This window comes from Epinephelus moara, chromosome 17 (genome assembly GCF_006386435.1).
Source record: "Epinephelus moara isolate mb chromosome 17, YSFRI_EMoa_1.0, whole genome shotgun sequence".
NCBI classification, from domain to species: domain Eukaryota; kingdom Metazoa; phylum Chordata; class Actinopteri; order Perciformes; family Serranidae; genus Epinephelus; species Epinephelus moara.
This window is the reverse complement of record NC_065522.1, coordinates 31442888-31466437: the sequence shown is the minus strand read 5'-3', so window position 1 is coordinate 31466437 and position 23550 is coordinate 31442888. Positions and strand designations below refer to the sequence as shown.

At 39.8% G+C, this 23550-nt stretch overlaps 3 protein-coding genes across 4 annotated transcripts in view; all 3 read right to left on the bottom strand.

The window, feature by feature from the left end:
• The window catches only part of LOC126404330 (zinc finger protein 239-like), a 30221-nt gene extending 15597 nt beyond the window's left edge, over window positions 1–14624 (bottom strand). The window contains exons 1-2 of one of the 2 annotated variants that reach the window (XM_050067503.1): window positions 14441–14624; window positions 3786–6283 (exon numbers count right to left, since the gene is read on the bottom strand). In XM_050067503.1, the coding sequence (XP_049923460.1) occupies window positions 5243–6283; window positions 14441–14533 (1134 nt within the window). In that variant the 5' untranslated portion in view covers window positions 14534–14624 and the 3' untranslated portion in view covers window positions 3786–5242. Of the gene's footprint in view, window positions 1–3785; window positions 6284–14440 lie in introns of those variants that run through there. The other variant, XM_050067504.1, reaches the window with a different exon arrangement.
• LOC126404346 (uncharacterized) overlaps window positions 1–23550 on the bottom strand; it is a 34492-nt gene that overhangs the window by 6411 nt on the left and 4531 nt on the right. The window lies entirely within an intron of this gene.
• LOC126404301 (zinc finger protein 501-like) overlaps window positions 20960–23550 on the bottom strand; it is an 87235-nt gene continuing 84644 nt past the window's right edge. The window contains exon 2 of the mRNA XM_050067452.1: window positions 20960–23332. Within this exon, the coding sequence (XP_049923409.1) occupies window positions 22553–23332 (780 nt within the window). The 3' untranslated portion in view covers window positions 20960–22552. The remainder of the gene's footprint in view (window positions 23333–23550) is intronic.

Sequence of the window (23550 nt, the reverse complement as noted above, 5' to 3'; positions counted from 1 at the left end):
TCATAGGCTTCTTCCACTGAGTCTTCCCAAGGAACTGTCAGCTCATTGAAATAAACTATCCGTTGACTCACTGACCACAACACTATGTCAGGCCTCTGCTTGGTACAAACTATTTCCTGGGGAACAACAAGCTTTCCCCCTAAATCTACTTGCATTTCCCAGTCACAAGCACCTTCTAGGCGGCAACACCCTTGCCTCCTTACTAACTTATCCCTTCTGTATTTCTCTCCCTCACGGACAAACTGAATTGCTAAAGTCCTATCCTTAACACCTTCTGAATTCACCTGCCTTCGTTTCCCTTCGATGCCTGCAGCTAAACATTTCAACACCTGGTTATGTCGCCATGTATATCGGCCTTGTGGCACGTCCTTCAGCAGCAACAATCACATTTGCTGACACAACAGGATGTAAACAGGCGTTACAGTGAAACCAAAGAATGAACACGCTATAAACCACATCACAATTTTTATTTACAAGAACTTGCAGGGAGAAAATCCTCGCGTTACGAACATTAAAATCATCCAGCGCTGAGCAAACTTTGCCTCAGTGAGTTTGTTTTAGCCACATAAAAAGGCCCATACAAAAAAATACATTATCAGTTTACGCATACGTTATATTTAGGATATTTTCACCACTCTTTGTGTTCAAAACTAAGCACAAAAAGTGGGGGAATTTGTGTTTGGTAGATTATTTCTTTGTTGTAACTATGCTTCTTGCTCATAGGTGCTGACAGTCAGGTGCCAATCAGGCACCTGATTGTCAGCACCTGGGGGTACCAGAAGCTCAAAACAAGAGTCAATAGCAAAAACAAAAACAAAATGGCATTGGCAGAGAAGATTTGGCAAATGTTTCATGGGCACAACCCACATACTCAGCTCTGCTGCTCATCCCACAAATGCATGTTCCTTACAAATGTGGCACCATTTAAAAGGGAAATAAACAAAAACAAAAAGAAACAAAAGATTTACTGCCAAGAAGCTTCATTACAACAAAGAAATAATCTGCCAAACACAAATTTTCTCACTTTTTGTGCTTAGTTTATGTTGTATTTTTATGGCTGCAGCGTGTGTGAAGAGCCCAAGATAAATTTACTACGTTGTGGTAGCCTGGTTCCAGACCATAGACCCGCCCACTCAACTGAGTAGGCTTGCATCTCTGGTCTGGCATACTGCAATGCATTTGCGATTTATCTCGTCCAAACGATGGGCGGACCAATGAATGCCGGGGGTGGGGGCGGGTCTAGCGATTAGCCAATCAGCGCCACGCTGATGTCAAGCTGTATGCCGGTGGGTAACTGGTGAGGATAGCAACAATGGCGACCGCTACAGATCCTACAGACCACATTAACGATGCTATCGAGGTATTTCGCCACTACTCGCGTTAATGGAGGACCAAATTAAGGAAGCTGCTAAACTGGATTTAACATTTCTCCATAATTCAAATCAGTTGACAGTAGGAGTGGGCGGATTGATCCCAAAAACATTGATTCTCTCGATACTACATTTTAATTTTGAAGATCGATCTTAGCATCAACAGGATCAATACCAAAAAAGGAAACAGTTTCTCCAGTCTTCATTGTACCGATTTGTATTTCAAGAGTCAAACTGTCTGTGCAAACACCGATTTGTATTTCAAGAGTCAAACTGTCTGTGCAAACAACATTCTGTTGTCCTGAACACATCTAGTGCATGTACTCTTTGCTTCTCTGCTGCTATTGTGTTGTCTGCAGACCCAGCAGCGTCTTCTTGGTTTCACTTTCACCCGATGTCAGCAGCAGCTTCCTGTTTACTGCTGTTGTTGGACTTTGAAGAATCTTTGAAGTCCAACTTGGTCTGAAACATTTACACGTCTTCACAGTCTGTGCAGCCCTGCAACCGAGATTTCTAAAAATCCAGACTTGAGTCTAAATCTGTATTTGTTCTGTGTGCGAGTCATCCTTTCCTACGTTGTTACTCAGTTTTCTACATACACACTGAAACATGAAGTTAGAGCCTGAAGCTTCAGAACCCTGAGACTGAGTGGAGATAACCAGTGTGGTTGTATCACTTCTTTGTTCTGATGGGCTGAATAAACTACAGAGTGGATGTGCTGCAGATTTTCACAGAGTTTGATGTAGACTGTTGTAGCAACTGTGTCAAATATTAATATTAATTATTAATATTTATAATATATATATATATATATATTTTATATTTATTGTTTATTAATTCTCAGTTATGTTTATACAATATATGACAGTTATTCTAGGGCTAGTTCAGAAGTCTAGATTGCGCTCATGGAGGGAGTGGACAAGAGACTTCTAGATTGCGCTCATGGAGGGAGTGGACAAGAGACTGAGGTTGCTGATTAGATGAGATAATTTTTATTTTTTTGAAGGACAGTGAATGACATACAGTAATGCAGTGAAAAAATATTTACAGTGAAAAACCGACATATGCTATGAATACTCAGAGTGGCCACTCAGAATCTAGAAAAATACTTTCAATTCATTATTATATACAAACCCAAAAAGATAGATCATGAAAGTTCAAAAACTCCAATATTGCATCAACACAATAACAGCAATAGACCCAATAGCCCACCCACAGTTCATTGGGGAAACCCACGTATGGGTTTGTCTTGAGTCCAGGGGGAAAAGTAGTGATGGGACAAGTTGTGGGGGAAAATGTGTGTTGGCAAGGGCAGTGGGCAAAGTGAGTGGGGTATGAGTTTTTTTCTCGGGCTACAGGGAGCCCCCTGCCGGCCTGGCAGGAGGGGTGCGACTCTTCAACAATTGGTCTGGCAGTAGGTTCAAGACAGGCTCCTTTTCTTAGCTCGCCATCAGGAGAAATCAATAATCTGGCCTGGAGAACAGGACCCAAGTTCAAATAAATGAAAATGAACATTTATCAATACATATAAATCCTAGTGTGCACACAATTCTATAAACAGCACTACTGCACTATAGTTAATTTCTATAAATATAAATATACGTATATTTTCACAGTAGAAAAATATATTCCACATTGTTCAAAAAGTAATAAATAACATTTGCTGTATTATTCAGACATAATGGCAAAATTCATATAATTCATAGACATAATAGATATATTTACTCATGGTAAAGTGCTTAAAAAGGAAGCTAAATGCTTTCAGCATTAAGGCACAGAGAGAGAGACAGAGAGAATTTGTCACCTGGGTTACACTGTGTTCAAGTGTGGTGTCTCAGCCGTTGCTCCTGGTCGGGTCTTGAGAGGCAAAGTGGTCCAAGGGGAGGGGCCAGACTAACAGTGAGTCAACAGACCCTGATGGATCAGACCTGGAGCACCTCGCCATGACAACAGAAACAGAGCCCCCTTCTGGAGGCAGGCTAGAGAGGGAAGCTGCACACGGGACCAAAAATCAGTCAAGTCACTAAACATTTCATTCAGCATGTTGAGTCAGCGTCTGAGACTGCAGAGCCTCTCTGTGATAGAGGTCTCAGGCTGATGCAAATACTTTGATCACAGCCATGGTAAGAGGCATCACTATCAGTTTTCAAATGCTTATTTGGTCAATCAGCCTATATATCTCTACATGGACTTGACTCATGGGGCTCGGTGGGGCACAGTCCCAAAGATCAACATGGAGTCACCATCCTGTGGGCTCACCAGTCGCAGAGATAAAGAGAAGTTTGTGGTCAGTGTACGGAAATTGCTCAACTTCAGCAAACACTAAAATGAAGAGACTCGGAGAACCACGGAGAAAAGTTACAGCCACTTTAATTGCAAAGTACAACTCAACAATACAGGTCGTAGAAAACTTTAATTGCAAAGTACAACTCAACAATACAGGTCGTAGAAAACAGCGGACACAGCAGAAACAGCCCTGCTCATACAACTTCCAAAAACCTTTATACTATCTGAGTGAGCGAGCGTCTGTTCGTTTGTGTGCATGTGTGCATGTGTGCATGTGTGCATGTGTGCGTGTGTGCGTCCATGTGCAGACGTGCCTGGGTCTGGGACATAACCGTTCTGCCAAGTTTGATTTCCTGGAAATGATCGTACAAGAATTACTCAACATTACAAAAACAACTCCTTATAATGAGTCCTTCCTAGTAACTCCAAAGTACAACAACTCGACAGTATTCAAAAACAACTTCTTATAAGGAGTCCTTCCTATTGCGAAATCTGACATCTGGTCAACTGTTTCTAAGACCTTTTGCAACTGACATTATTTTCACATTTGATATAGAACAATACATTACCTGCCTCTACATCAGCTCTCACACATGGGAGTCCTACAGGGAGGAATCTGGTGGTCCAACATAGGGTTACAGTTGAAATAAAAAACAGATAAAACTAATCAAAGACAAAAGTAAGATATCAACACAGCTATCAGGGCATGGGGAGGAAGCAGTAGGAAGATGTTTGCCTGGCCCTGAAAATGTCCAAAACAATGCAGGGTAAACACATTTGTGGGCTTTAATGTGTAGACACATAAATTTAAGGTCTGGAACTGGGCCAGAAAGCTCGCGACCTCATTCCCTTCTTCTCGAACAAACTTTCTTTGTTTTCTATTAAATATCAAAACTCGAATACTCAGCGGTCAAAAATCACTGGAGACACGTAGAATCAGATGCAACTGAGTTTAATGTGCACGCACGCATCAGCACACATCAACTCAATGTGTTGATGTGTGCGGAGCAAGACTGGAATTTCATTGTCTGTGCACTCGCTTTTATTGTGAAGATTTCTGCTGAGTCACCTTTTTTCTTTAACCCTACCCACTTGGGCTGAAGATAACGGTGTCATGGCTTCTCCATTCTTCCCTCAAAGCCAGCCTATCTACTTGCACTCGTAATGCTTTCCTGGGCAGTCTAGGCCCGCCTCCTCTTACCAGAGTCATATCAGGACAAGCTGGAATTCCCCTAACTTTCCACCAATGTTTCTGAGCCCATCTTCATGTTATTTTTAAAAAATGATGCACAATGAATCCTAGGTACTTCTCCACCACAATGCTTAAGTGCTCAATGAGTGTATGTGTGTGTCATAGGAATACATGAAATAATAAACCAGTGTATGACTTGTCAGTGCACAGAGTACAATGCTTCAACACGTATCTTTAAAGGTCAACTTAAAGGAACAGTATAAACACTACAGTAAATCAGTACATTACACTACAAATGTCACTACCAACATTGGTCACATCAGGACGGGTTCTCTCTGGTGTGAACACGTCGATGGATTTTTAGGTCATACCGTTCAATAAAAGCTTTCTCACACTAGTCACAGCTGTACGGGTTCTCTCCTGCATGCCGGCATTGGTGGGTTCTCAATTGAGTGCACCAGGCAAATAATCTTCCACATTGGTCACACCAGTATGGTTTCTCTCCTGTGTGAATACGTTGGTGGCTTTTTAAGGCCCATGACAGTGCAAAGGCTTTGCCACATTGATCACAGCTGTACGGTTTCTCTCCTGTGTGAATAAGTTGGTGGCTTTTTAAGGTTGCTGACTGTACAAAGGCTTTGCCACATTGATCACAGCTGTAGGGTTTCTCTCCTGTGTGAATACGTTGGTGGGTTTTTAAGGCCCCTAACTGTGGAAAGGCTTTGCCACATTGATCACAGCTGTACGGTTTCTCTCCGGTGTGAATGCGTTGGTGGGTTTTTAAGGCCCCTAACTGTGGAAAGGCTTTGCCACATTGATCACACCTGTATGGTTTCTCACCGGTGTGAATATATTTATGAGATATTAAGGTTCTGATTTGAGAAAACTTTTTCCCACATTGGTCGCACCCGTATGGTTTCTCTCCTGTGTGACTGCGTTGATGGGCTTTCAAGTGACCTGAGCGTGTGAAAGCTTTGTCACATTGATCACAGCTGTACGGTTTCTCTCCTGTGTGAATTATTTGGTGAGTTTCAAGGGACGTGCGTTGCAAAAACGTTTTCCCACATTGGTCACAGCAGTGCAACTTCTCTGCAGTGTGAACACGGTGGTGACTTTTTAAGCTACGTAGAGTGGTGAAAGCTTTCTCACATTGATTACAGCTAAACAGTTTCTCTGCTGTGTCAATGTCTTGTTTTTTTGAGCTCCCTGACTCTGTGAAATCCTTCCCACTTTGGAAAAAACTGGACAGTTCCCCTTCAATGTGAATGCGTTGATGGGCTTTGAGGGCACTGCAGCGCAAAAATGTTTTCTCACATTGGTCGCAGCTGTATGGTTTCTCTCCAGTTTGAACTCTTTGATGAATTTTTAAAGATCCAGATGTTGTGAAGGATTTGTCACGGTGGTGACGTATAAGTTCCTCTCTTCCTCTCTGTTCCTATAGCAACAAACAGAAAAAGAGTTCATGAGTTGTCACGGTGCAGCCAGCCAACTAAAACCATAAATAACATTTAAAGCATGTCTGCCAAACATAACCCACAATGTCTGACTAATGCATTACCACCAACAAATGTTATGATAAATAACTTACAGAATAGTTTTTATTTAGGTTTTGACTTTTTGATAGGAATTGATACCAATACTACTTATCAGTGCGACTCTCACTGATACTTCTCTCCATAATTTAGTGGTTTAGTGGTTTTGGGTTGGACCTGAGATTCTTGACTTGTGCTCATGTCTCACCCATGACTGTACAGGCTAACCGCCACACCAAAGTCTTTTCTCATTTTCTTTAAATATTTTATCATCAGATACTTTTCATAACCCACATAAACCATTTGTCATAAATCAGATCCACTGTGCAGCACTTATTCAGAAAGACAATGTGACTCTTAAAGGGGCAATAAGCGGAAATTCCTCATTTCTAGATTGAAGGAATTAAAAAATCTCGCTATGTGAAGAACTAGGAGGTGTAATTTCATCTGGAGTATAGCATGACGTCACACACCCTCTCTCTGTGCTGATCTCCAGCCCCTTGTTTACAAGCCGGTCTACAGGCAGTGCAGTGATTTCGCTTTTTGCCCCTTAATGCTGGTAGGGCTGACCCAAAAAATTCGAAGCTTCGAAGCTTCGTTCGATGGCACGGGATTAGATTGTGAAAAAAAATTTTGAATACAAATTTGAATATTCAGCTTTTTTTTCTCCCGTTTTTTTTGAGGAACCTTGAACGCAACACTGAAGGCTGGCCCCATTAGGCAGAGTAAAGAAGTTATCTGGTCTGATTGTTGCATGAATTGCCTAAAAAAGTTTCACAGTAAATCAGAGAACAGGGATATTATTATTGCCACGGGTTATTTGAAATGGACAAAGTTATTCTTTACTGGTGAGTTAAGGGAGAATAGCTATCATGTAATTAAAAAAGAAAACATCTCCGACAAGGAAATAGAAAGCCCGACGTGCAATGAATGGAGACCTGCTATTATCCTGCTTGAACACAGACGACTAAATTCTTTCAACAATGTAACTAAAAATAATGATAATAGATTTTTTTCTGCGCTCTGAGTCTGGTGTCAGTGACACATGCTGCGCTGAGTCGTGCATCTGTCTGCTTGCGCTGCAGTGCGCGCCAAGGGTTTTAATTTTTAGTGTTAAATCAAAAGTTAAACACTATCAGCAACCTAACAGAAGTGTTTTTTCGTTTGTGAATATTTTTATCTTAATTCTAGGGTTGCAAGAAACTACTTTTTCGCCATAATTTTTAAGTTATTAACTTTTTTGGACTTTTTTTCACTCAGCATGGTACGATAACTATCTAAGAATATAATGCGTTTCAGGGTATCACAGAATTTATATTATGATTAGTGTGAATGATCCTGTTTTGATCTATTTTATACTTCAGATTTATATTGTTTAGCATTAATTGGTGACAGAAAATAATGAATTTCATTCTGCAAGGAAACGCGTGTCCTTACTGTGCATATGACAATAAACACTTTGAATCTTGAATCTATATGTTTTATGAAGACCCTATGTGCACTCAAAGCTGTGGCACAAGTTATGCACCGAAATCTGGCAGAAGAAGAAGGAAGAAGAAGGAAGAAGAAGGAAGAAGAAGGAAGAAGGAAGAAGGAAGAAGGAAGAAGGAAGAAGAAGAAGAAGAAGAAATAACAAGTGTGTTCCTGTATGTGCTGTGTACATCAGGCACACAAATAAAATGAATCATCATGACGATCATTATCATAATGTGTCCGCACATATCCCACATCTGCATGCACATATGAGATCACGTATGTGCTGAACCGAGGAGAGGGATCCGCATGGATTACGGATCAAAGATGATCCGTTGCACCACTAGTGGACACAGTACATCACTTGGGAAAAAAGAATGATGCCACTACCAACAAAATGCCCAGACCAATAATCATACAGTTCGCAATGCCAACTATTCGAGATGAAATATGAAAAAAATCAAGAGAGGCGAGAGTCTGCAAAGAGATGAACATTGAGTTCAAGGAGGACTTTTCAAAGGAGGATCATGAATATGCTTTGGGAGTATTTCTTGATTTATCCAAAGCTTTTGACATGGTTAATCATATTTTACTTAAAAAAATTGTTATATTATGGTTTTACTGGAATTACTTATACATGGTTTTACAATTATATTCATAATCGACAACAGTTTGTAAACATTAATGGATCGACATCTGATAGGGCGACTATAACCTGTGGGGTCCCACAGGGATCTATTTTAGGACCACTCCTATTCCTCATTTACATTAATGATCTGGCTGCAGCATTATCCTCCATGTTTCCTGTACTTTTTGCCGATGATACTAATTTATTTGTCTCACATTCTAATTTTTCTGTACTGATGGCCAAATCCAACACTGATTTAGAAAGAATTTCCAAATGGTTTCTATTAAACAAATTATCTTTAAATGTTAATAAATCTGATTTTATTGTATTTACTTCAAAAAACAAAAAATACTCTAGATCTAACTCTTGTCTTTCCATTGGAAACAACTCAATTACCCAGGTTTCATTCACAAGTTTCCTTGGAGTCATAATTGATGAAACTCTAAGCTGGAAGACTCATATTCAGTCAGTTTGCAATAAAATGTCTAGGTCTGTTGGTATCATTGGCAGAATTCAAGGTTTGGTTCATCAAAAGTGTTTATTAATCCTCTATTATAGTTTAATCTATCCGTACCTTATATATTGCAATGTTATTTGGGGAGCTACATATCCCACTCACTTTCATAAGCTTTATATTTTACAAAAGAAGTTCTACAGAACTGCCACTTTCAGCAATAGGGTAGAACACTCAGCCCCTCTCTTCAATCAGCTTAATATTTTATCAATTTTTAAAATAAATGTATATCAAACCTGTATATTAATTTACAAAATCTTGCATCCGTCTGCTTCATTTTCCATGCCTTGTAAAGATTTTTTTCAGAATAACAGTGATGTTCATAAGTATAATACGAGACATGCTAAATGTTTACATCTTCCAATGTTTCGTACCAGGCTTTGTCAATTCTCCATCAGATATAGAGGGGCTCAGCTTTGGACAGTCATATTCAAATTGCATCTCAGCCTACCTCACTCAAGAGTTTCAAATATAGGCTACGGTCCTGTCTGATGAACCAAACTCTTCTAACTGATCACATTTAACTATAATTGACCATCCTCTATCCACTGTAAGGATTTGACTGATTTGTCTGTATACAAGTGTGCTTTGGCATGTGCGTATACAGTCGCACACTCCCATGCTCGCTTGAGCACGCATACACACAGACTCATTCACACACACACATACGCTTATGCTCTCACTCACAATTCTATTTGTTGTTGTCTTTGCTTTTTGATTCCATGTTTTTATATTTGTTTGTCTGTTTTTTGCTATGGACTTATTAATATATGTTCTTAATGCTGACATGGTGAGATTTCCTCTATAAGCCTCACGGGTTTTTTAAAATCTCACCTGCACAATCTGCTTGCTGTATTCTGTCAGTTTTGTTTGCTTGTTTTTCTTTTTTACTGTGCAAATAAACAAAACAAAGCCCCGGCTAAGCTGTGGCCCAAGGTGCAAGAAGCCAGATGGGCTATGACAAAAATAATGTTTTAAATGTTAAATGTTTTTTTTATTGTAGGCTTAATGTATTTTGTTCAAATTGAGGCAAATACGTACATAAGAACATGAAATGACCGTAGAACACATTGATTTCCGATCGCAGTGACAGCTGACTGGACAGATAAGGCACCAGGCTAAACTAAGCCTGTGCCTGTGGATATTCTCATTCATCCAGGTCATAGTTATCTCAAGGCAATTGAATCGAACGCAACTGGACTTGGTTTTGTCTTAGAAAGACAAAAGACAAAACCAAGTCCAGTTGCGTTCGATTCAATTGCCTTGAGATAATCTAAGCCTGGTTGTTAGCCTGGTCGGGACCAGGCTAAGTGCACAGAATAAATATCCATGGCAACATATGTGCCTCTGCTTTTGAACAACTGAATCAACGGTAAGTTAAGCCAGGATAACCAACATATCCCGGCTTAATCCCTTATCTAGGTTTCAAACAACAGGCCCCAGATGTCTAGGCTAAATCACAGCTGAATTTGGGCTGTCAGTGAAAATTTGGTAGACGTTGTAGTGTAAAGAGTTAATCCCTAATCAAGTAAAAAGTGTTATACGGCATAAATTGATTAAGAAACAATGTAAAAGGTTAAAAGACTACATAAGACGCATATTACAAAGTTATGAGTTGATACTGTATCTACGCTAAAAGAGCACACATATAACATACCATGTTCTGTATAATGAAAACACACACACACACACACACACACACACACACACTCAAATGCCTGTATTACCTGAACACATTTAAAAGTCTATATTGTATAACAGCACAGGGGACTGCATAAAAAAGTGCCTAAGATTCACGTTTTTTAAAAATAAAGTGAAAGCAAAAGCGAAGCTAAGGGTGGGAAATTTGGGGACTTCCAAATTCAAAACGAAAGTGATACACCATTAAAATTGGCCCGGTTCACAATTGGACAAAAAGAAAACAGTTGCCACCAATAGCTTCGCATTGAAGTGGGATGGATTAGCAAAAGAAGGTGGAGACTCTTTCCAGCCTCCACCAGCATAAAAGCAGACGCACTGAGAGCTGTTTTTCAGTCCAGTCCCGGGACTTGGCTCGCTGAGTTGTATGTGTTGAAGCTTGTGAACACATTAAACTCGTTTGCATCGGACTCTGCCTGTCTCCAATGTTTCTTTGAATATACTTAGTAGAATCCAAGGTATTAGATCGACATCAGAGGACAACTGAGAAGTTACGTGGAGGACGAGGTCGGGAGCCTACAGGCCCACTTCCAGGCACCGATTTTCACCTCTACAACGTCTAACCATAGCCAAAGTGTAGACGTCATCAATTATATGGCTATGTAGAGACCATTTCCAAAAAATGGAGATAAACATATTTTAATTACTGTTGACTCTCCATATGTGATTGAATATCATACCGCACGCCATCTGCAATGGCGAAAATTACATTTAATTAAAATCGGCTAGATTTGGGTTACATGTAGCTAGACTAAATCGGAGCTAAATATAGCCAATACGTTTAAATCATGACTATTGCTTGCTGGGTCACATCTCGCCCCTCCTACCCATATGGCCAGTGTAGTATGCCCTGTTTTGTTTGTTTGTCAGTTTGTGCCTCATACAGATCTGCTGGTAAAGTTAACTTGGCGTTAGCAAGCGTGATAAAAGACGGCAAAGAGGCGACGTTGTGCAAATAAACCAAAGATTTATTAATTTTCTGTAGCAGTAAACACATGGGCCGATAACAAATGTGTTAACTAACTATGCTAAAGCTTTACAAGCTATTCAGGACTGCCGACGATAACATTAACATGACAAACAGCAAGGCTACGGCTAACAAGTTAACGTACTGACACTCCCCAGACACACACACACACACACACACACACACACACGACAGCCTCTCAGTCCTTAGCCGCTAACGTTAGCTCTGGTACCACACAGGTACCACACAGAAACTTTTACAAAGGGTCATAATGTGCTTCTAGTGACTGTCAAATCGCCAGCTAAAGTTGTTTACACTGCGGACACGGACACCTGCTCTCATGGGACAAAGATCCTCTGAGAAGAAAGACGGTTCACTCTGCTCTGCCGCCAGGAACAAACTGGGAGGCAAACATTCTCTCTGAGGAAGAGGGTTCACTTTGCTGCAGGGTTTCACCAAAACGTTGTTTTGTTTTTTTCTATTAATAAATTGAACACACATTAAAGAACATACAAGATCCTGTAGAGAAATAATACATATAATACAATAAATATTGTCTAATTAAATGTAATTTAATTTTTTTAAAGTCAAATAAAATATTGGGGATTTATGTAAAAATATACATAGAGACATATAAATAATTATAAAATTAAAGATATGTAGCACATATTGTTATTGTGCCATTGGTTTTGGCCTTGGTGCCCCAATAAATTTGTACTTATCAAAGGCCAAAGTGGCCTTGCCCTAAAAATTACTTAATTCCAGGCCTGTAATTGGGCTTTAATTAAGCAAAAGTATGTTTTATCTGATTACTCGATTAATCGATGGAATATTCGATAGAATAATCGATTACCAAAATATTCGATAGCTGCAGCCCTAGAAAAGAGCCTTTCTCAAAGAAGGCTACGCACTCATTGAGGGACACAGAATTGACCCATAACTGATATTTTCAGCAAAGTAATATTCAAGCACTTTGTCAAAATATACATGGTTTCATTACAAGTATATTTGATGAGAATTTAAACTGATAATACTTCATAAGACAAAATTTAAAGCCCAATAAGTTGCTATGGTTATGTTCTAAGGGCAACATATTTCATTCCTGCATTATAAGCAAGTTAAAGACATATCGAAAACAGTTACATTATAGATTATGTCTATTTCTTTTTGATCTTTGAATGTTAGGGAGTTAAAAACAGTGTTAAGTGAAAAGCAATCTTTTTATTTTGCAAGGAACAAAAATCAAAATGTGTTTTCTTACAAGAGACTCATTCTGTTATGACTGATGAAAAGTTCTGGAAAGGTCAGTGGGGCGATTCTGCTTTTTTTGCACATGGAACTTCTCATTCAGCTGGAGTAATGGTATTATTTAACAGGTTTCCAGGCATGATAATTGACAATAAAACAGATACATAACGTCATTGGTTAATGGTAGTAGTAGAGATAAATGACAAACGTTACATTTTAGTGTGTATTTATGGTTAGAATAATAAAGCTGCGGACAGGGACATGTTTGCAGAACTAGGTAAACTTGTGAATGATTGGAAAATAACCTACACTTCAGATCAAGTGATAATGGGTGGAGACTTCAACATAGTTGAAATGTGATTTGGAGATTTCAAAACTGCCTATTAAGTTGTCAGATTTCCATAAACAGGTACTGCATTACTGGAAAATGATATAGACCCATAATTTCACACCACATGGCTCCACCTTGTGGAATAATAGAACCATTACAATTAGTAAGAAAACCTTGTTTAAAAAAGAATGGTATGAGAAAAAAGTGTTATATGTTGTTGACTTGATGGATGAACATGGCCATTTTATTCAATGTGATTCATTTGTAGAAAAGTTTCATTTAAAATGCTCCGTCAGAGAGTTCAGTCCAATTTGTAAAGCCATTCCGCTTCCTTTGAAACACATGACACAAAGCACTCTTACATATTCACATGTGGTTATTAAGTTGCCTGAAATAAAGATTGGTGAAGTGTATGTTGGTGATAAGAAATGTAATAACAAAGTCATTGGTAATGTTTTGAAATGCAAATTGTTTTCTGATTTTCAAAAGTAAGAATAATCCATAACGGGAACATTTTAATTAATAAATGTTTCCATTATCTTAAATGGCCAATTTCACCAAAAGTAAAAGACGTTCACTTTAGAATTGTAAACAATGTTTATCCAGCTGCTGAAACTTTACCACAAAGATTTCATTTTCAAGTAAATCCTTATGTGTATTTTGTTCAAGAGAACCCGAAACTATTGAGCATTTATTTTTTATCATGGGTAAATATCATATACACCATTGCAAATGGAAAAACTGTAAACCCTCCATATTTTGCTTTAAAAATGAACTGAAGAATTATTTATCGTCCATTAAGATATGATCTAAAAATAATCAGTCCCTTAAAGACCTGTATGAAGTCATGTTTAAGTCTCTTACATTTTCATTTCATCCTTGCTGCTGTTCATTTTCTTTAAATCTCCAACGAGCCTATTGTTTGTTCTGCGAGCTCTCGCGAGAACACGCGACGCACTGCGCGGGAAAATACCCTGCAACACAGACCGTCTCAAGTGTTTCTTTACTCTGAGTGAGTTAAAGATGAAAACAGGAAACACGGAGACATAAAAACCTTTTTGCTTTGTTACATTTCCTTTCTCCAGATGTGATGTGGAACCAGAGAATGAGCGGATGATCCACGGAGCCTCGAGACTCTTCCTCGTGTCTTTAGTGTGGCTGCTGTCAAGCCCTTTTTATCCATGACGTCATCAACACTCACCTCAACATCGCTGCTATCAGAGGACGAGCCTGCTGCTTGTCTTCTCCGGACCTTGTTGCTCCGGTGCTCCGGGTTCTGCTTGTCCTCCTCCATTCCGCTCCTCTACTGCTCCTCCTGCTCCTCCTCTATCATGGACTCTGATGTCCTGCTCCTGATCTCGGCTCGCTTCTTCTTCTTCAACTTTTTCTGCTTCTTCTTTGGGGTTTATTTGCGGTTGGCAAACGACGTCATGTTGCATTACCGCCAGCTACTGGTGCGGAGTGTGGACCGAACTCCGTAATAATTAAACACAAATAACTCATGTCTTTTCAATCCTAATAATTTCTTTTAGATAATAAATAGTAATCAGATTAATTCCCTGAGTTCTTCTGTAAAATATCTTTTCAGGTTTTGGATCAGTTGCTTTCTTTCGTCTTCATATTTCTGACAGTACATAACAGGCTGTACTGTCTCTTCTTATGATACCACATGATATGCCTTATTGTCCTCGAAGGGAAATTTGTCTTTGACTTAAGTGCTGTGCACATTGCCTGCTTCCATAAAAAACAAACAATAAAAACACATGACACATAAATACACAATACATACAACAATACATCATCNTTTTACTTGAGTTATATTGTTTTAAAGCAACAATACTCTTACTTGAGTACAATATTTGGCAACTCTACCCACCTCTGACGATGAAGCAGTCCCGAGTGCTTGTAAGCAGAGGTGGGTAGAGTAGCCAAATATTGTACTCAAGTAAGAGTACTGATACTTTAGAACAANATGGCACTGTTGCTCAACCCTAACAGGCTATTTACTCTTTAGTATAGTAATTGAGATAGGCACAAAGGCAGACGTCGGTAGAGCAGCCAAATATTGTACTCAGGTAAGAGTACTGATACTTTACTCAAGTAAAAGTAAAAAGTAGTCATCCAAATAATTACGTGAGTAAGAGTAAAAGAGTATTTGGTGAAAAAACTACTCAAGTACTGAGTAACTGTTGAGTAACATCTGATTTATTTGTAAAATAACATGAACGTAATCAATCAATCAAAAATAATAATCTGCAAATTTGTGTATTTTAAACGATACCCCTTTAACTAAAACAAAAATAAATTAGATCTTTACAAACATAACATAAATCAAGGCACAAGAAACACAAATATATTCTTATATATACTGTACACACACACACACACACACACACACACATATATATATATATATATATATAGATATGTAATTAAGTACTCAGAGGTGGGTAGAGTAGCCAAATATGGTACTCAAGTAAGAGTATTGTGGCTTTAAAACAATATAACTCAAATAAAAGTAAAAAGTATTTTGCATTAAAACTACTCTGAAAAGTACAATTTATCCAAAAAGTTACTCAAGTACATGTAACTGAGTAAATTTAAGTAGTTACTACCCACCTCTGCACAAAGGAGTTTTTAAACCTATTCAGTTTGCATTTGGGGACTCTGTATCGTCTTCCAGACGGTAAAAGTTCATACTCAGGATAAAGGATGTGTGATGGGTCAGATAATGCCAACATAAAAAGTACAGTCTTTGCTGTAATGGAGAACACAGGTTGTCAATGTGGGTCTTCCAGCTGAATTTGATATCTAGGAGGACACCTAGGTATTTGTAGGAGCTGACCTGACAGATGTTTTTGTCATGGATGGGGACAGGTGTGTGATCCCCCACAGAGCGAGGGTCAAACACCATCTCCTGTATTTTCCTCACACTCATTTGTAGATGGTCGCAGTGGCGTATCCAGGACATTTTTACTGGGGTGGCCAAGATGGGACACAAAGCTAGTGTGGGGTGGCCATGGCATATAATATAATGATATAAAGTATAATGCCACGTACGCAGCCAACCCCGGTTCGAATCCTGGCCGGAGGACCTTTGCTGCATGTCTCATCCCCTCTCTCTCCCGTGATTTTCTGTCTTCCAACTGTCAAATAAAGGTGTCTATGCAGGTAAAAAAATATTTGAAAAAAAGAGTTGGTTTTTTTATCCCATTTCCACCTATCACAGTCCTCAGGAATCTCTGGTTATTTTAACATGTCGATTTTTAATCAGTAATTATGTTCAGGATAGGGTACAAATTTTCCAAGAGCCATTTCCTTATAGTGGATTAAAGTCCTCATCTCTTCACAAGGTAGATTACTCATCCTATAGAATGACATTCATCAGTCATCAGCTCATCATCTGTGTCACCTGTATTGTTACCTGTGTTTGCTCTACTAATTGAGGCGCCATCTTGTGGTTACATAAAAACACAGCAATCCAGGCAACAGAACAAACCAAAAAAGTCAAATCAAAGCTTAATACTTAAAGATAAAATAAGCTTGTAGCCTAGGAAAAAAGGAATATTTGTTGTTCTTTCCAGTGTGACAGCAGTCAAGGAGAAAGTCATTATTAAATGTGGAGTATAAGACAAGATAAGATAAGATAAGATACACCTTTATTGATCCCATAATTGAGAAATTCCAGTGTTACAGCAGTCAGGGGAAAGAGTCAGATTAAAGATGTCAATATTTAAAAACTTAAAAACACTAGACATGCAAAAAAGTACAAAAAATACAGAAAACAGCAATAAATAATAACAATAATGAGCAGTGGATAAAAAATGAGCAATGTGTTAAAGTGAACATATTTAGTGCAAAGTGAATATTGAATGTGCAAATAAACAACAACATGGGGGACAGCAATGCTCATAGTGGTGTTTATAAGAGTCCGTGCAGTTTACTGTGAGCAGTGCTGGTTGTGAAGCCTGACAGCAGCAGGCAGGAAGGACCTGCGATAGCGTTCCTTCACACACTTTGGGTGAATCAGTCTATCGCTGAAGGAGCTCTCCAGAGCTTTTATCTCCTCCTGCAGAGGATGGGAGTCATTAGTCCTCAGAGATGACAGCTTGGCTGTCATCCTCCTTTCTCCCACCACCTGCACAGAGTCCAGAGAGCATCCCAGGACAGAGCTGGCCTTCTTGATCAGCTTGTCCAGTCTCTTCCTATCTGCAGCCGAGACGCTGCTGCCCCAGCAGACCACTCCGTAAAAGATGGCTGATGCCACCACAGTGTCAAAGAAGGTCTTCAGGAGCGCCCCCTGCACTCCAAAAGACCTGAGCCGCCTCAGCAGGTAGAGTCTGCTTTGGCCTTTCCTGTACAGTGCTGTTATGTGATTAGTCCAGTCCAGTTTATTGTTAAGATGAACACCCAGGTACTTATAAGATGTCACCATCTCAATGTCCTTTCCCTGGATGTTCACCGGTGTTGGCGGGAGGAGTCTGCGCCTGCGGAAATCCACCACCAGCTCTTTGGTTTTCCCCGCGTTGATCTGAAGGTGGTTCCTCAGGCACCAGTCCACAAAGTCCTGGTTCAGTTCTCTGTACTCCCGGTCGTCCCCATCTGTGATGAGGCCGACGATGGCAGAGTCATCAGAGAACTTCTGCAGATGACAGGTGGGGGTGTGGTGTGAAAAGTCTGCAGTGTAGAGGGTGAAGAGGAACGGTGCCAGCATCGTCCCCTGCAGGGCCCCCGTACTGCAGACAACCAAGTCCGATACACAATCCTGGGTCCTGACATACTGCGGCCGGTCCGTGAGGTAGTCCAGGATCCAGGATGTGAGGTGATTAGCCACCCCTATGTGCTCCAGTTTGTCCCTCAGAAGTGCAGGCTGTATGGTGTTGAAAGCGCTAGAGAAATCAAAGAACATGATTCTCACAGAGCTTCCAGGCTTCTCCAGGTGAGAAAGAGCTCTATGCAGGAGAGGTTGTGGAGCAATTGTCATTTTTATAGTATTTATTTTCTCCCAAAGAGAGAGGTTTATCACTTTCCACTTATCCAAGTTACTCCTAATCTTCTGAAGGACTGTTGCCATATTCAATTCGAGGATACTCTCAAGGTCTGCACTTAGACTTATACCTAGGTAGTTCATGCCTTCTGGGATCCATTTAAATTGAAAAGAGGAAACTGCTGATGATAGGCATGTTCTAGATACGGGCATCGCCTTTGATTTATGCCAGTTAATTTTGTACCCAGAGATCTCTGAAAATTCCTCAGTCTCTTCTAAAAGAAGTGGAATCAAATTAACAGGATCAGAAACCATGAGCAAGATATTGTCTGCGTACAAAAACAATTTGTTTTCACAACTACCGCCCCATACACCTTTAATACCTGTTTCCGCTCTTATTACTGCTGCCAGTGGCTCTAAAAACAAAATGAAGAGCAGTGGGCTCAGGGGGTCTCCTTGTGTCGAGCCCCTTGTTAAATTAAAGAAGGGAGACATTAGGCCATTAGTTAAAACAGAGGCTTTTGGGGTTGAATAAATCACATTCAACCATTTTATGAATCCATCACCAAAACCAAAACTTTTCAATGCATGCACCATGAAGCCCCACTCCATCCTATCAAACGCCTTCTCCGCATCAAGGGAGAAGGCAGCTACAGGTGTATCGTTTTCACGACTAGACCAAAAAAGGTGCAACAGGCGTCTAATATTATCGGATGATGATCGCCCCCTAACAAAGCTGACCTGGTCTATATGTATCAGATGTGCTATCACCTTTTCCAGTCTTGTTGCCAGGACTTTTGTAAGTATCTTACTATCAACATTTATCAAACTTATCGGATGGAAGCTACCTGGATCTGTGGGGTCTTTATTTTTTTTAATAATTAATGAAATTAAAGCCTCATTAAAAATGTCTGGCAATTTTCCTGATAAAAATGCTTCTGTGTATACATCAGTCAGTATGGGTGCTAGTATATTAATCATTTTTTTTATAATATTCTACAGGAAACCCATCCAATCCCGGTGATTTCCCTACTTTTAATGCCAATATTGCAGCCCCAACTTCCTGTTCTGTAATTGCGTCATCTAATCGTTTTTCCTGACCTTCAGACAATTTAGGGAGATTAGTCTTTGAAAAAAAACTCATCGATTTTGACTGGTGATGGATTCATTTCTGATGAGTAAAGCCCAACATAGAAATCATGGAATACTTTGTTAATTTCTTTAGTAGCGGTTACTATCTTGCCGTTTTTATTTTGTATCGCTGGTATTACAAATTTAGCTTCTTTTTGCTGTAATTGTCTAGCCAGAAGTTTACCAGCTTTCTCCCTGCTTTCCTAAAAATTACTATTCAGCCTGAACAATGCATATTCAACTTTTTTGTTATGTAAATCATTTAATTGAAATTTCAGTTCACAAACCTCCTTCAGGAGAGTTTCAGTGTGATTTTCCACCAATTCCTTTTCCTTTTCTTTAAGGTGGTCTTCCAATTTCAAAAGTTTCTCCCTATGTTCCCTTTTCTTTTTGCTGGAGTATGCTATTATTTTCCCTCTAATATAGGCTTTAGAGGCCTCCCACACTGTACCCACCTTCTCTACCGACCCAGTATTTATTTAAAAAAACTCTTAAGATCATCCTCTATTGAATTGGCACATATTTGATCCTGTAATAGGGATACATTTAATCTCCACCTGCTTTTCTTCACTTCATCTGTCCCAATCGTCATACATAGATGCACAGCCGCATGGTCTGATATTGCAATAGGACCAATTTTACATTCAATTACACAATCAGTAAGAGCTGTAGATATCAAAAAATAATTGATTCTTGAATATGACTTGTGATTATGTGAGTAAAAAGTAATTTCCTTTCCCCTAGGATTAGCCAACCTCCATATATCGACAAGGCCCAAATCTTTCATCATCAAATGTATGGCTTTCCTGTCTCTAGGCACATGAGAAGAGTGTGTAGTTTTATCCAAAATCCCATCTTGTACCTCACCCGCAGTTACATAAAGGCCTCCTTCTATTTCCCTCAGCATTTTATTTACCCTGTGATAAAACTCTGGTTAGAGGGTATTGTTTACTCTGACAGTCAGTCACTGTTTTTGACTGTGGCTTAGTGTTCTTAAAAACCCTTTTGTATGTAGGGATCAAATGGACTGTATTGTGGTCTGATTGATAGAGGAGGCTTAGATCTTGTGCTGTATGCATTTTTAATGTTCTCGTAACGTTTATCTAAAACTTTATTATCACGGGTATTACACTTAACGTATTGCTGGAAGCCTGGAAGGGACATTTCTAATTTACAGTGGTTAAAGTGGTTGTTGAACAGCGTCTGCTATGTGGCTCGCAGCTCTGGCCGCACCACCACTTGGGGGTACGTATACAGCACAAATGATGATATTTCCAAACTCTCTGGGAAGGTAAGGGGGTCTAAGAGAGAGGCACAGCAGCTCACACAGTCATCACATCTTTATTATTTTCACCTACATTGAGCAGTGATTTCAAGTCTTGATATTATTATTTCTTCTCTCCTTCTTGTATGTCTCATTTCACCTAATCCCCTTTGAATTCTGTCAACCCTTTAAAACCTGGAGTGAAAAAAGAAACGGGAAAAATGAGCAATGAGCAACTTGGTGAAAAATGTCCCACATATTGCAATTAGTTTTTAAATAAATAAATATGGAAAATTATTTTTAAAGAATTTTTAAAAAGATAGAAACATGGGAACAACGAAAACACTAACAGGATGTAAACAGGCGTTACAGTGAAACCAAAGAATGAACACGCGATAGACGCTATACAGCTGTGGAGCTGATCCTGAGGAGCGTCTGAGCTTTAGTAGTGAGACTGTGACAGGAGCAAAGACCAACACCAGGAACTTTAATCCCACTGCAGAGTATACAAACTATTTTTATTAAAGGCTGAACTCATCTGATGATATGGACATTACAATCCTCTACATGTGGACAAACACAGGACACATGCAAGACACTGGATAAGACATCAAATATGTTACACATGATAACATACATCATATAAATCTGCTATTTAAGTTGTTGATGATGCTCAGAGCTCAGAAGACTTTGGTGTCCTGATGTCATCAACAGGAGAAAACAGTCTGAGCTGGAAACCTGAACATTGTGGAGGGGTTTTCATGTCCCTGTTATACTGGGAGCTGTGGTAAGTAAGCAAGTAAGCAAGTAAGTAAGTAAGTAAAACTTAATTCATACAGTACCTTTTTTAACGCAGGTTACAAAGTGCTTTACATTGACATTGGGACACAAACAAAAGAGGGCCCCACGACCATAGAAGACACAGCTTCTATTTATCTATTTTCATTTAGCTGATAAAAGTTGACAGACATCCAGTTCTTTATCGCAGCTAAACAGTTGTGGAGAGTGTTGAGGTTTCTAAGATCATCTGTCTTTACTGAAAAATGTGTCAAAAGAGTGTCATCAGCATAGCAATGATAGGATATACAACCAAAACTACTGATTATCTGGCCCAAGGGAAGCATATACAATGAAAAAAAGAATGGGACCAAGGATTGAGCCCTGTGATATGGAGCTGTGGTGTCCCAGCTGTTGCTCCTGGTCGGGTCTTGAGAGGCAAAGTGGTCCAAGGGGAGGGGCCAGACTAACAGTGAGTCAACAGACCCTGATGGATCAGACCTGGAGCACCTCACCATGACAACAAAAACAGAGCCCCCTTCTGGAGGCAGGCTAGAGAGGGAAGCTGCACACGGGACCAAAAATCAGTCAAGTCACTAAACATTTCATTCAGCATGTTGAGTCAGCGTCTGAGACTGCAGAGCCTGTCTGTGATAGAGGTCTCAGGCTGATGCAAATACTTTGATCACAGCCATGGTAAGAGGCATCAATATCAGTTTTCAAATGCTTATTTGGTCAATCAGCCTATATATATCTACATGGACTTGACTCATGGGGCTCGGTGGGGCACAGTCCCAAAGATCAACATGGAGTCACCATCCTGTGGGCTCACCAGTCGCAGAGATACGCTTCAGGGTCGGGTGCATTGTGAGCTGCAACATTGCCCCGGACAGTTGCATGATTGATTTTGAAAAGTTTGTGGTCAGCTCTCACACATGGGAGTCCTACAGGGAGGAATCTGGTGGTCCAACATAGGGTTACAGTTGAAATAACAAACAGATAAAATAATCAATGATAAAAGTAAGACATCAACACAGCTATCAGGGCATGGGGAGGAAGCAGTAGGAAGATGTTTGCCTGGCCCTGAAAATGTCCAAAACAATGCAGGGTAAACACATTTGTGGGCTTTAATGTCACTACCAACATTGGTCACATCAGGACGGGTTCTCTCCTGCATGCCGGCTTTGATGGGCACTCAAATTACTGCACCGGGCAAATAATTTTCCACATTGGTCACACCAGTACGGTTTCTCTCCTGTGTGAATACGTTGGTGGTCTTTTAAGGCCCCTGACTGTGCAAAGGCTTTGCCACATTGATCACAGCTGTACGGTTTCTCTCCTGTATGAATACGTTGGTGGACTTTTAAGGTCCCTGACCATGCAAAGGCTTTGTCACATTGATCACAGCTGTACGGTTTCTCTCCTGTGTGAATATGTTTATGAGATATTAAGGTTCTGATATGGGAAAACTTTTTCCCACATTGGTTGCACCCGTATGGCTTCTCTCCTGTGTGACTGCGTTGATGGGCTTTCAAGTATTTTGATCGCGTGAAAGCTTTGCCACATTGATCACAGCTATACGATTTCTCTCCTGTGTGACTGTGTTGATGGGCTTTCAAGTATCTTGATCGCGTGAAAGCTCTGCCACATATATCGCAGTTAAACGGTTTCTCTGCTGTGCCAATGTCTTGTTTTTTTGAGGTCCCTGACTTTGTGAAATCCTTCCCACTTCGGAAAAAACTGGACAGTTCCCCTTCAATGTGAATGCGTTGATGGGCTTTGAGGGCACTGCAGCGAAAAAATGTTTTCTCACAGTGGTCACAGCTGTATGGTTTCTCTCCAGTTTGGATCCTTTGATGAATTTTTAAAGATCCAGATGTTGTGAAGGATTTGTCATGGTGGTGACGTATGAGTTCCTCTCTTCCTCTCTGTTCCTATAGCAACAAACAGAAAAAGAGTTCATGAGTTGTCACGGTGCAGCGAGCCAACTTAAAACCATAAATAACATTTAAAGCATGTCTGCCAAACATAACCCACAATGTCTGACTAATGCATTACCACCAACAAATGTTAGGATAAATAACTTACAGAATAGATTTTATTTAGGTTTTGACTTTTTGATAGGAATTGATACCAATACTACTTATCAATG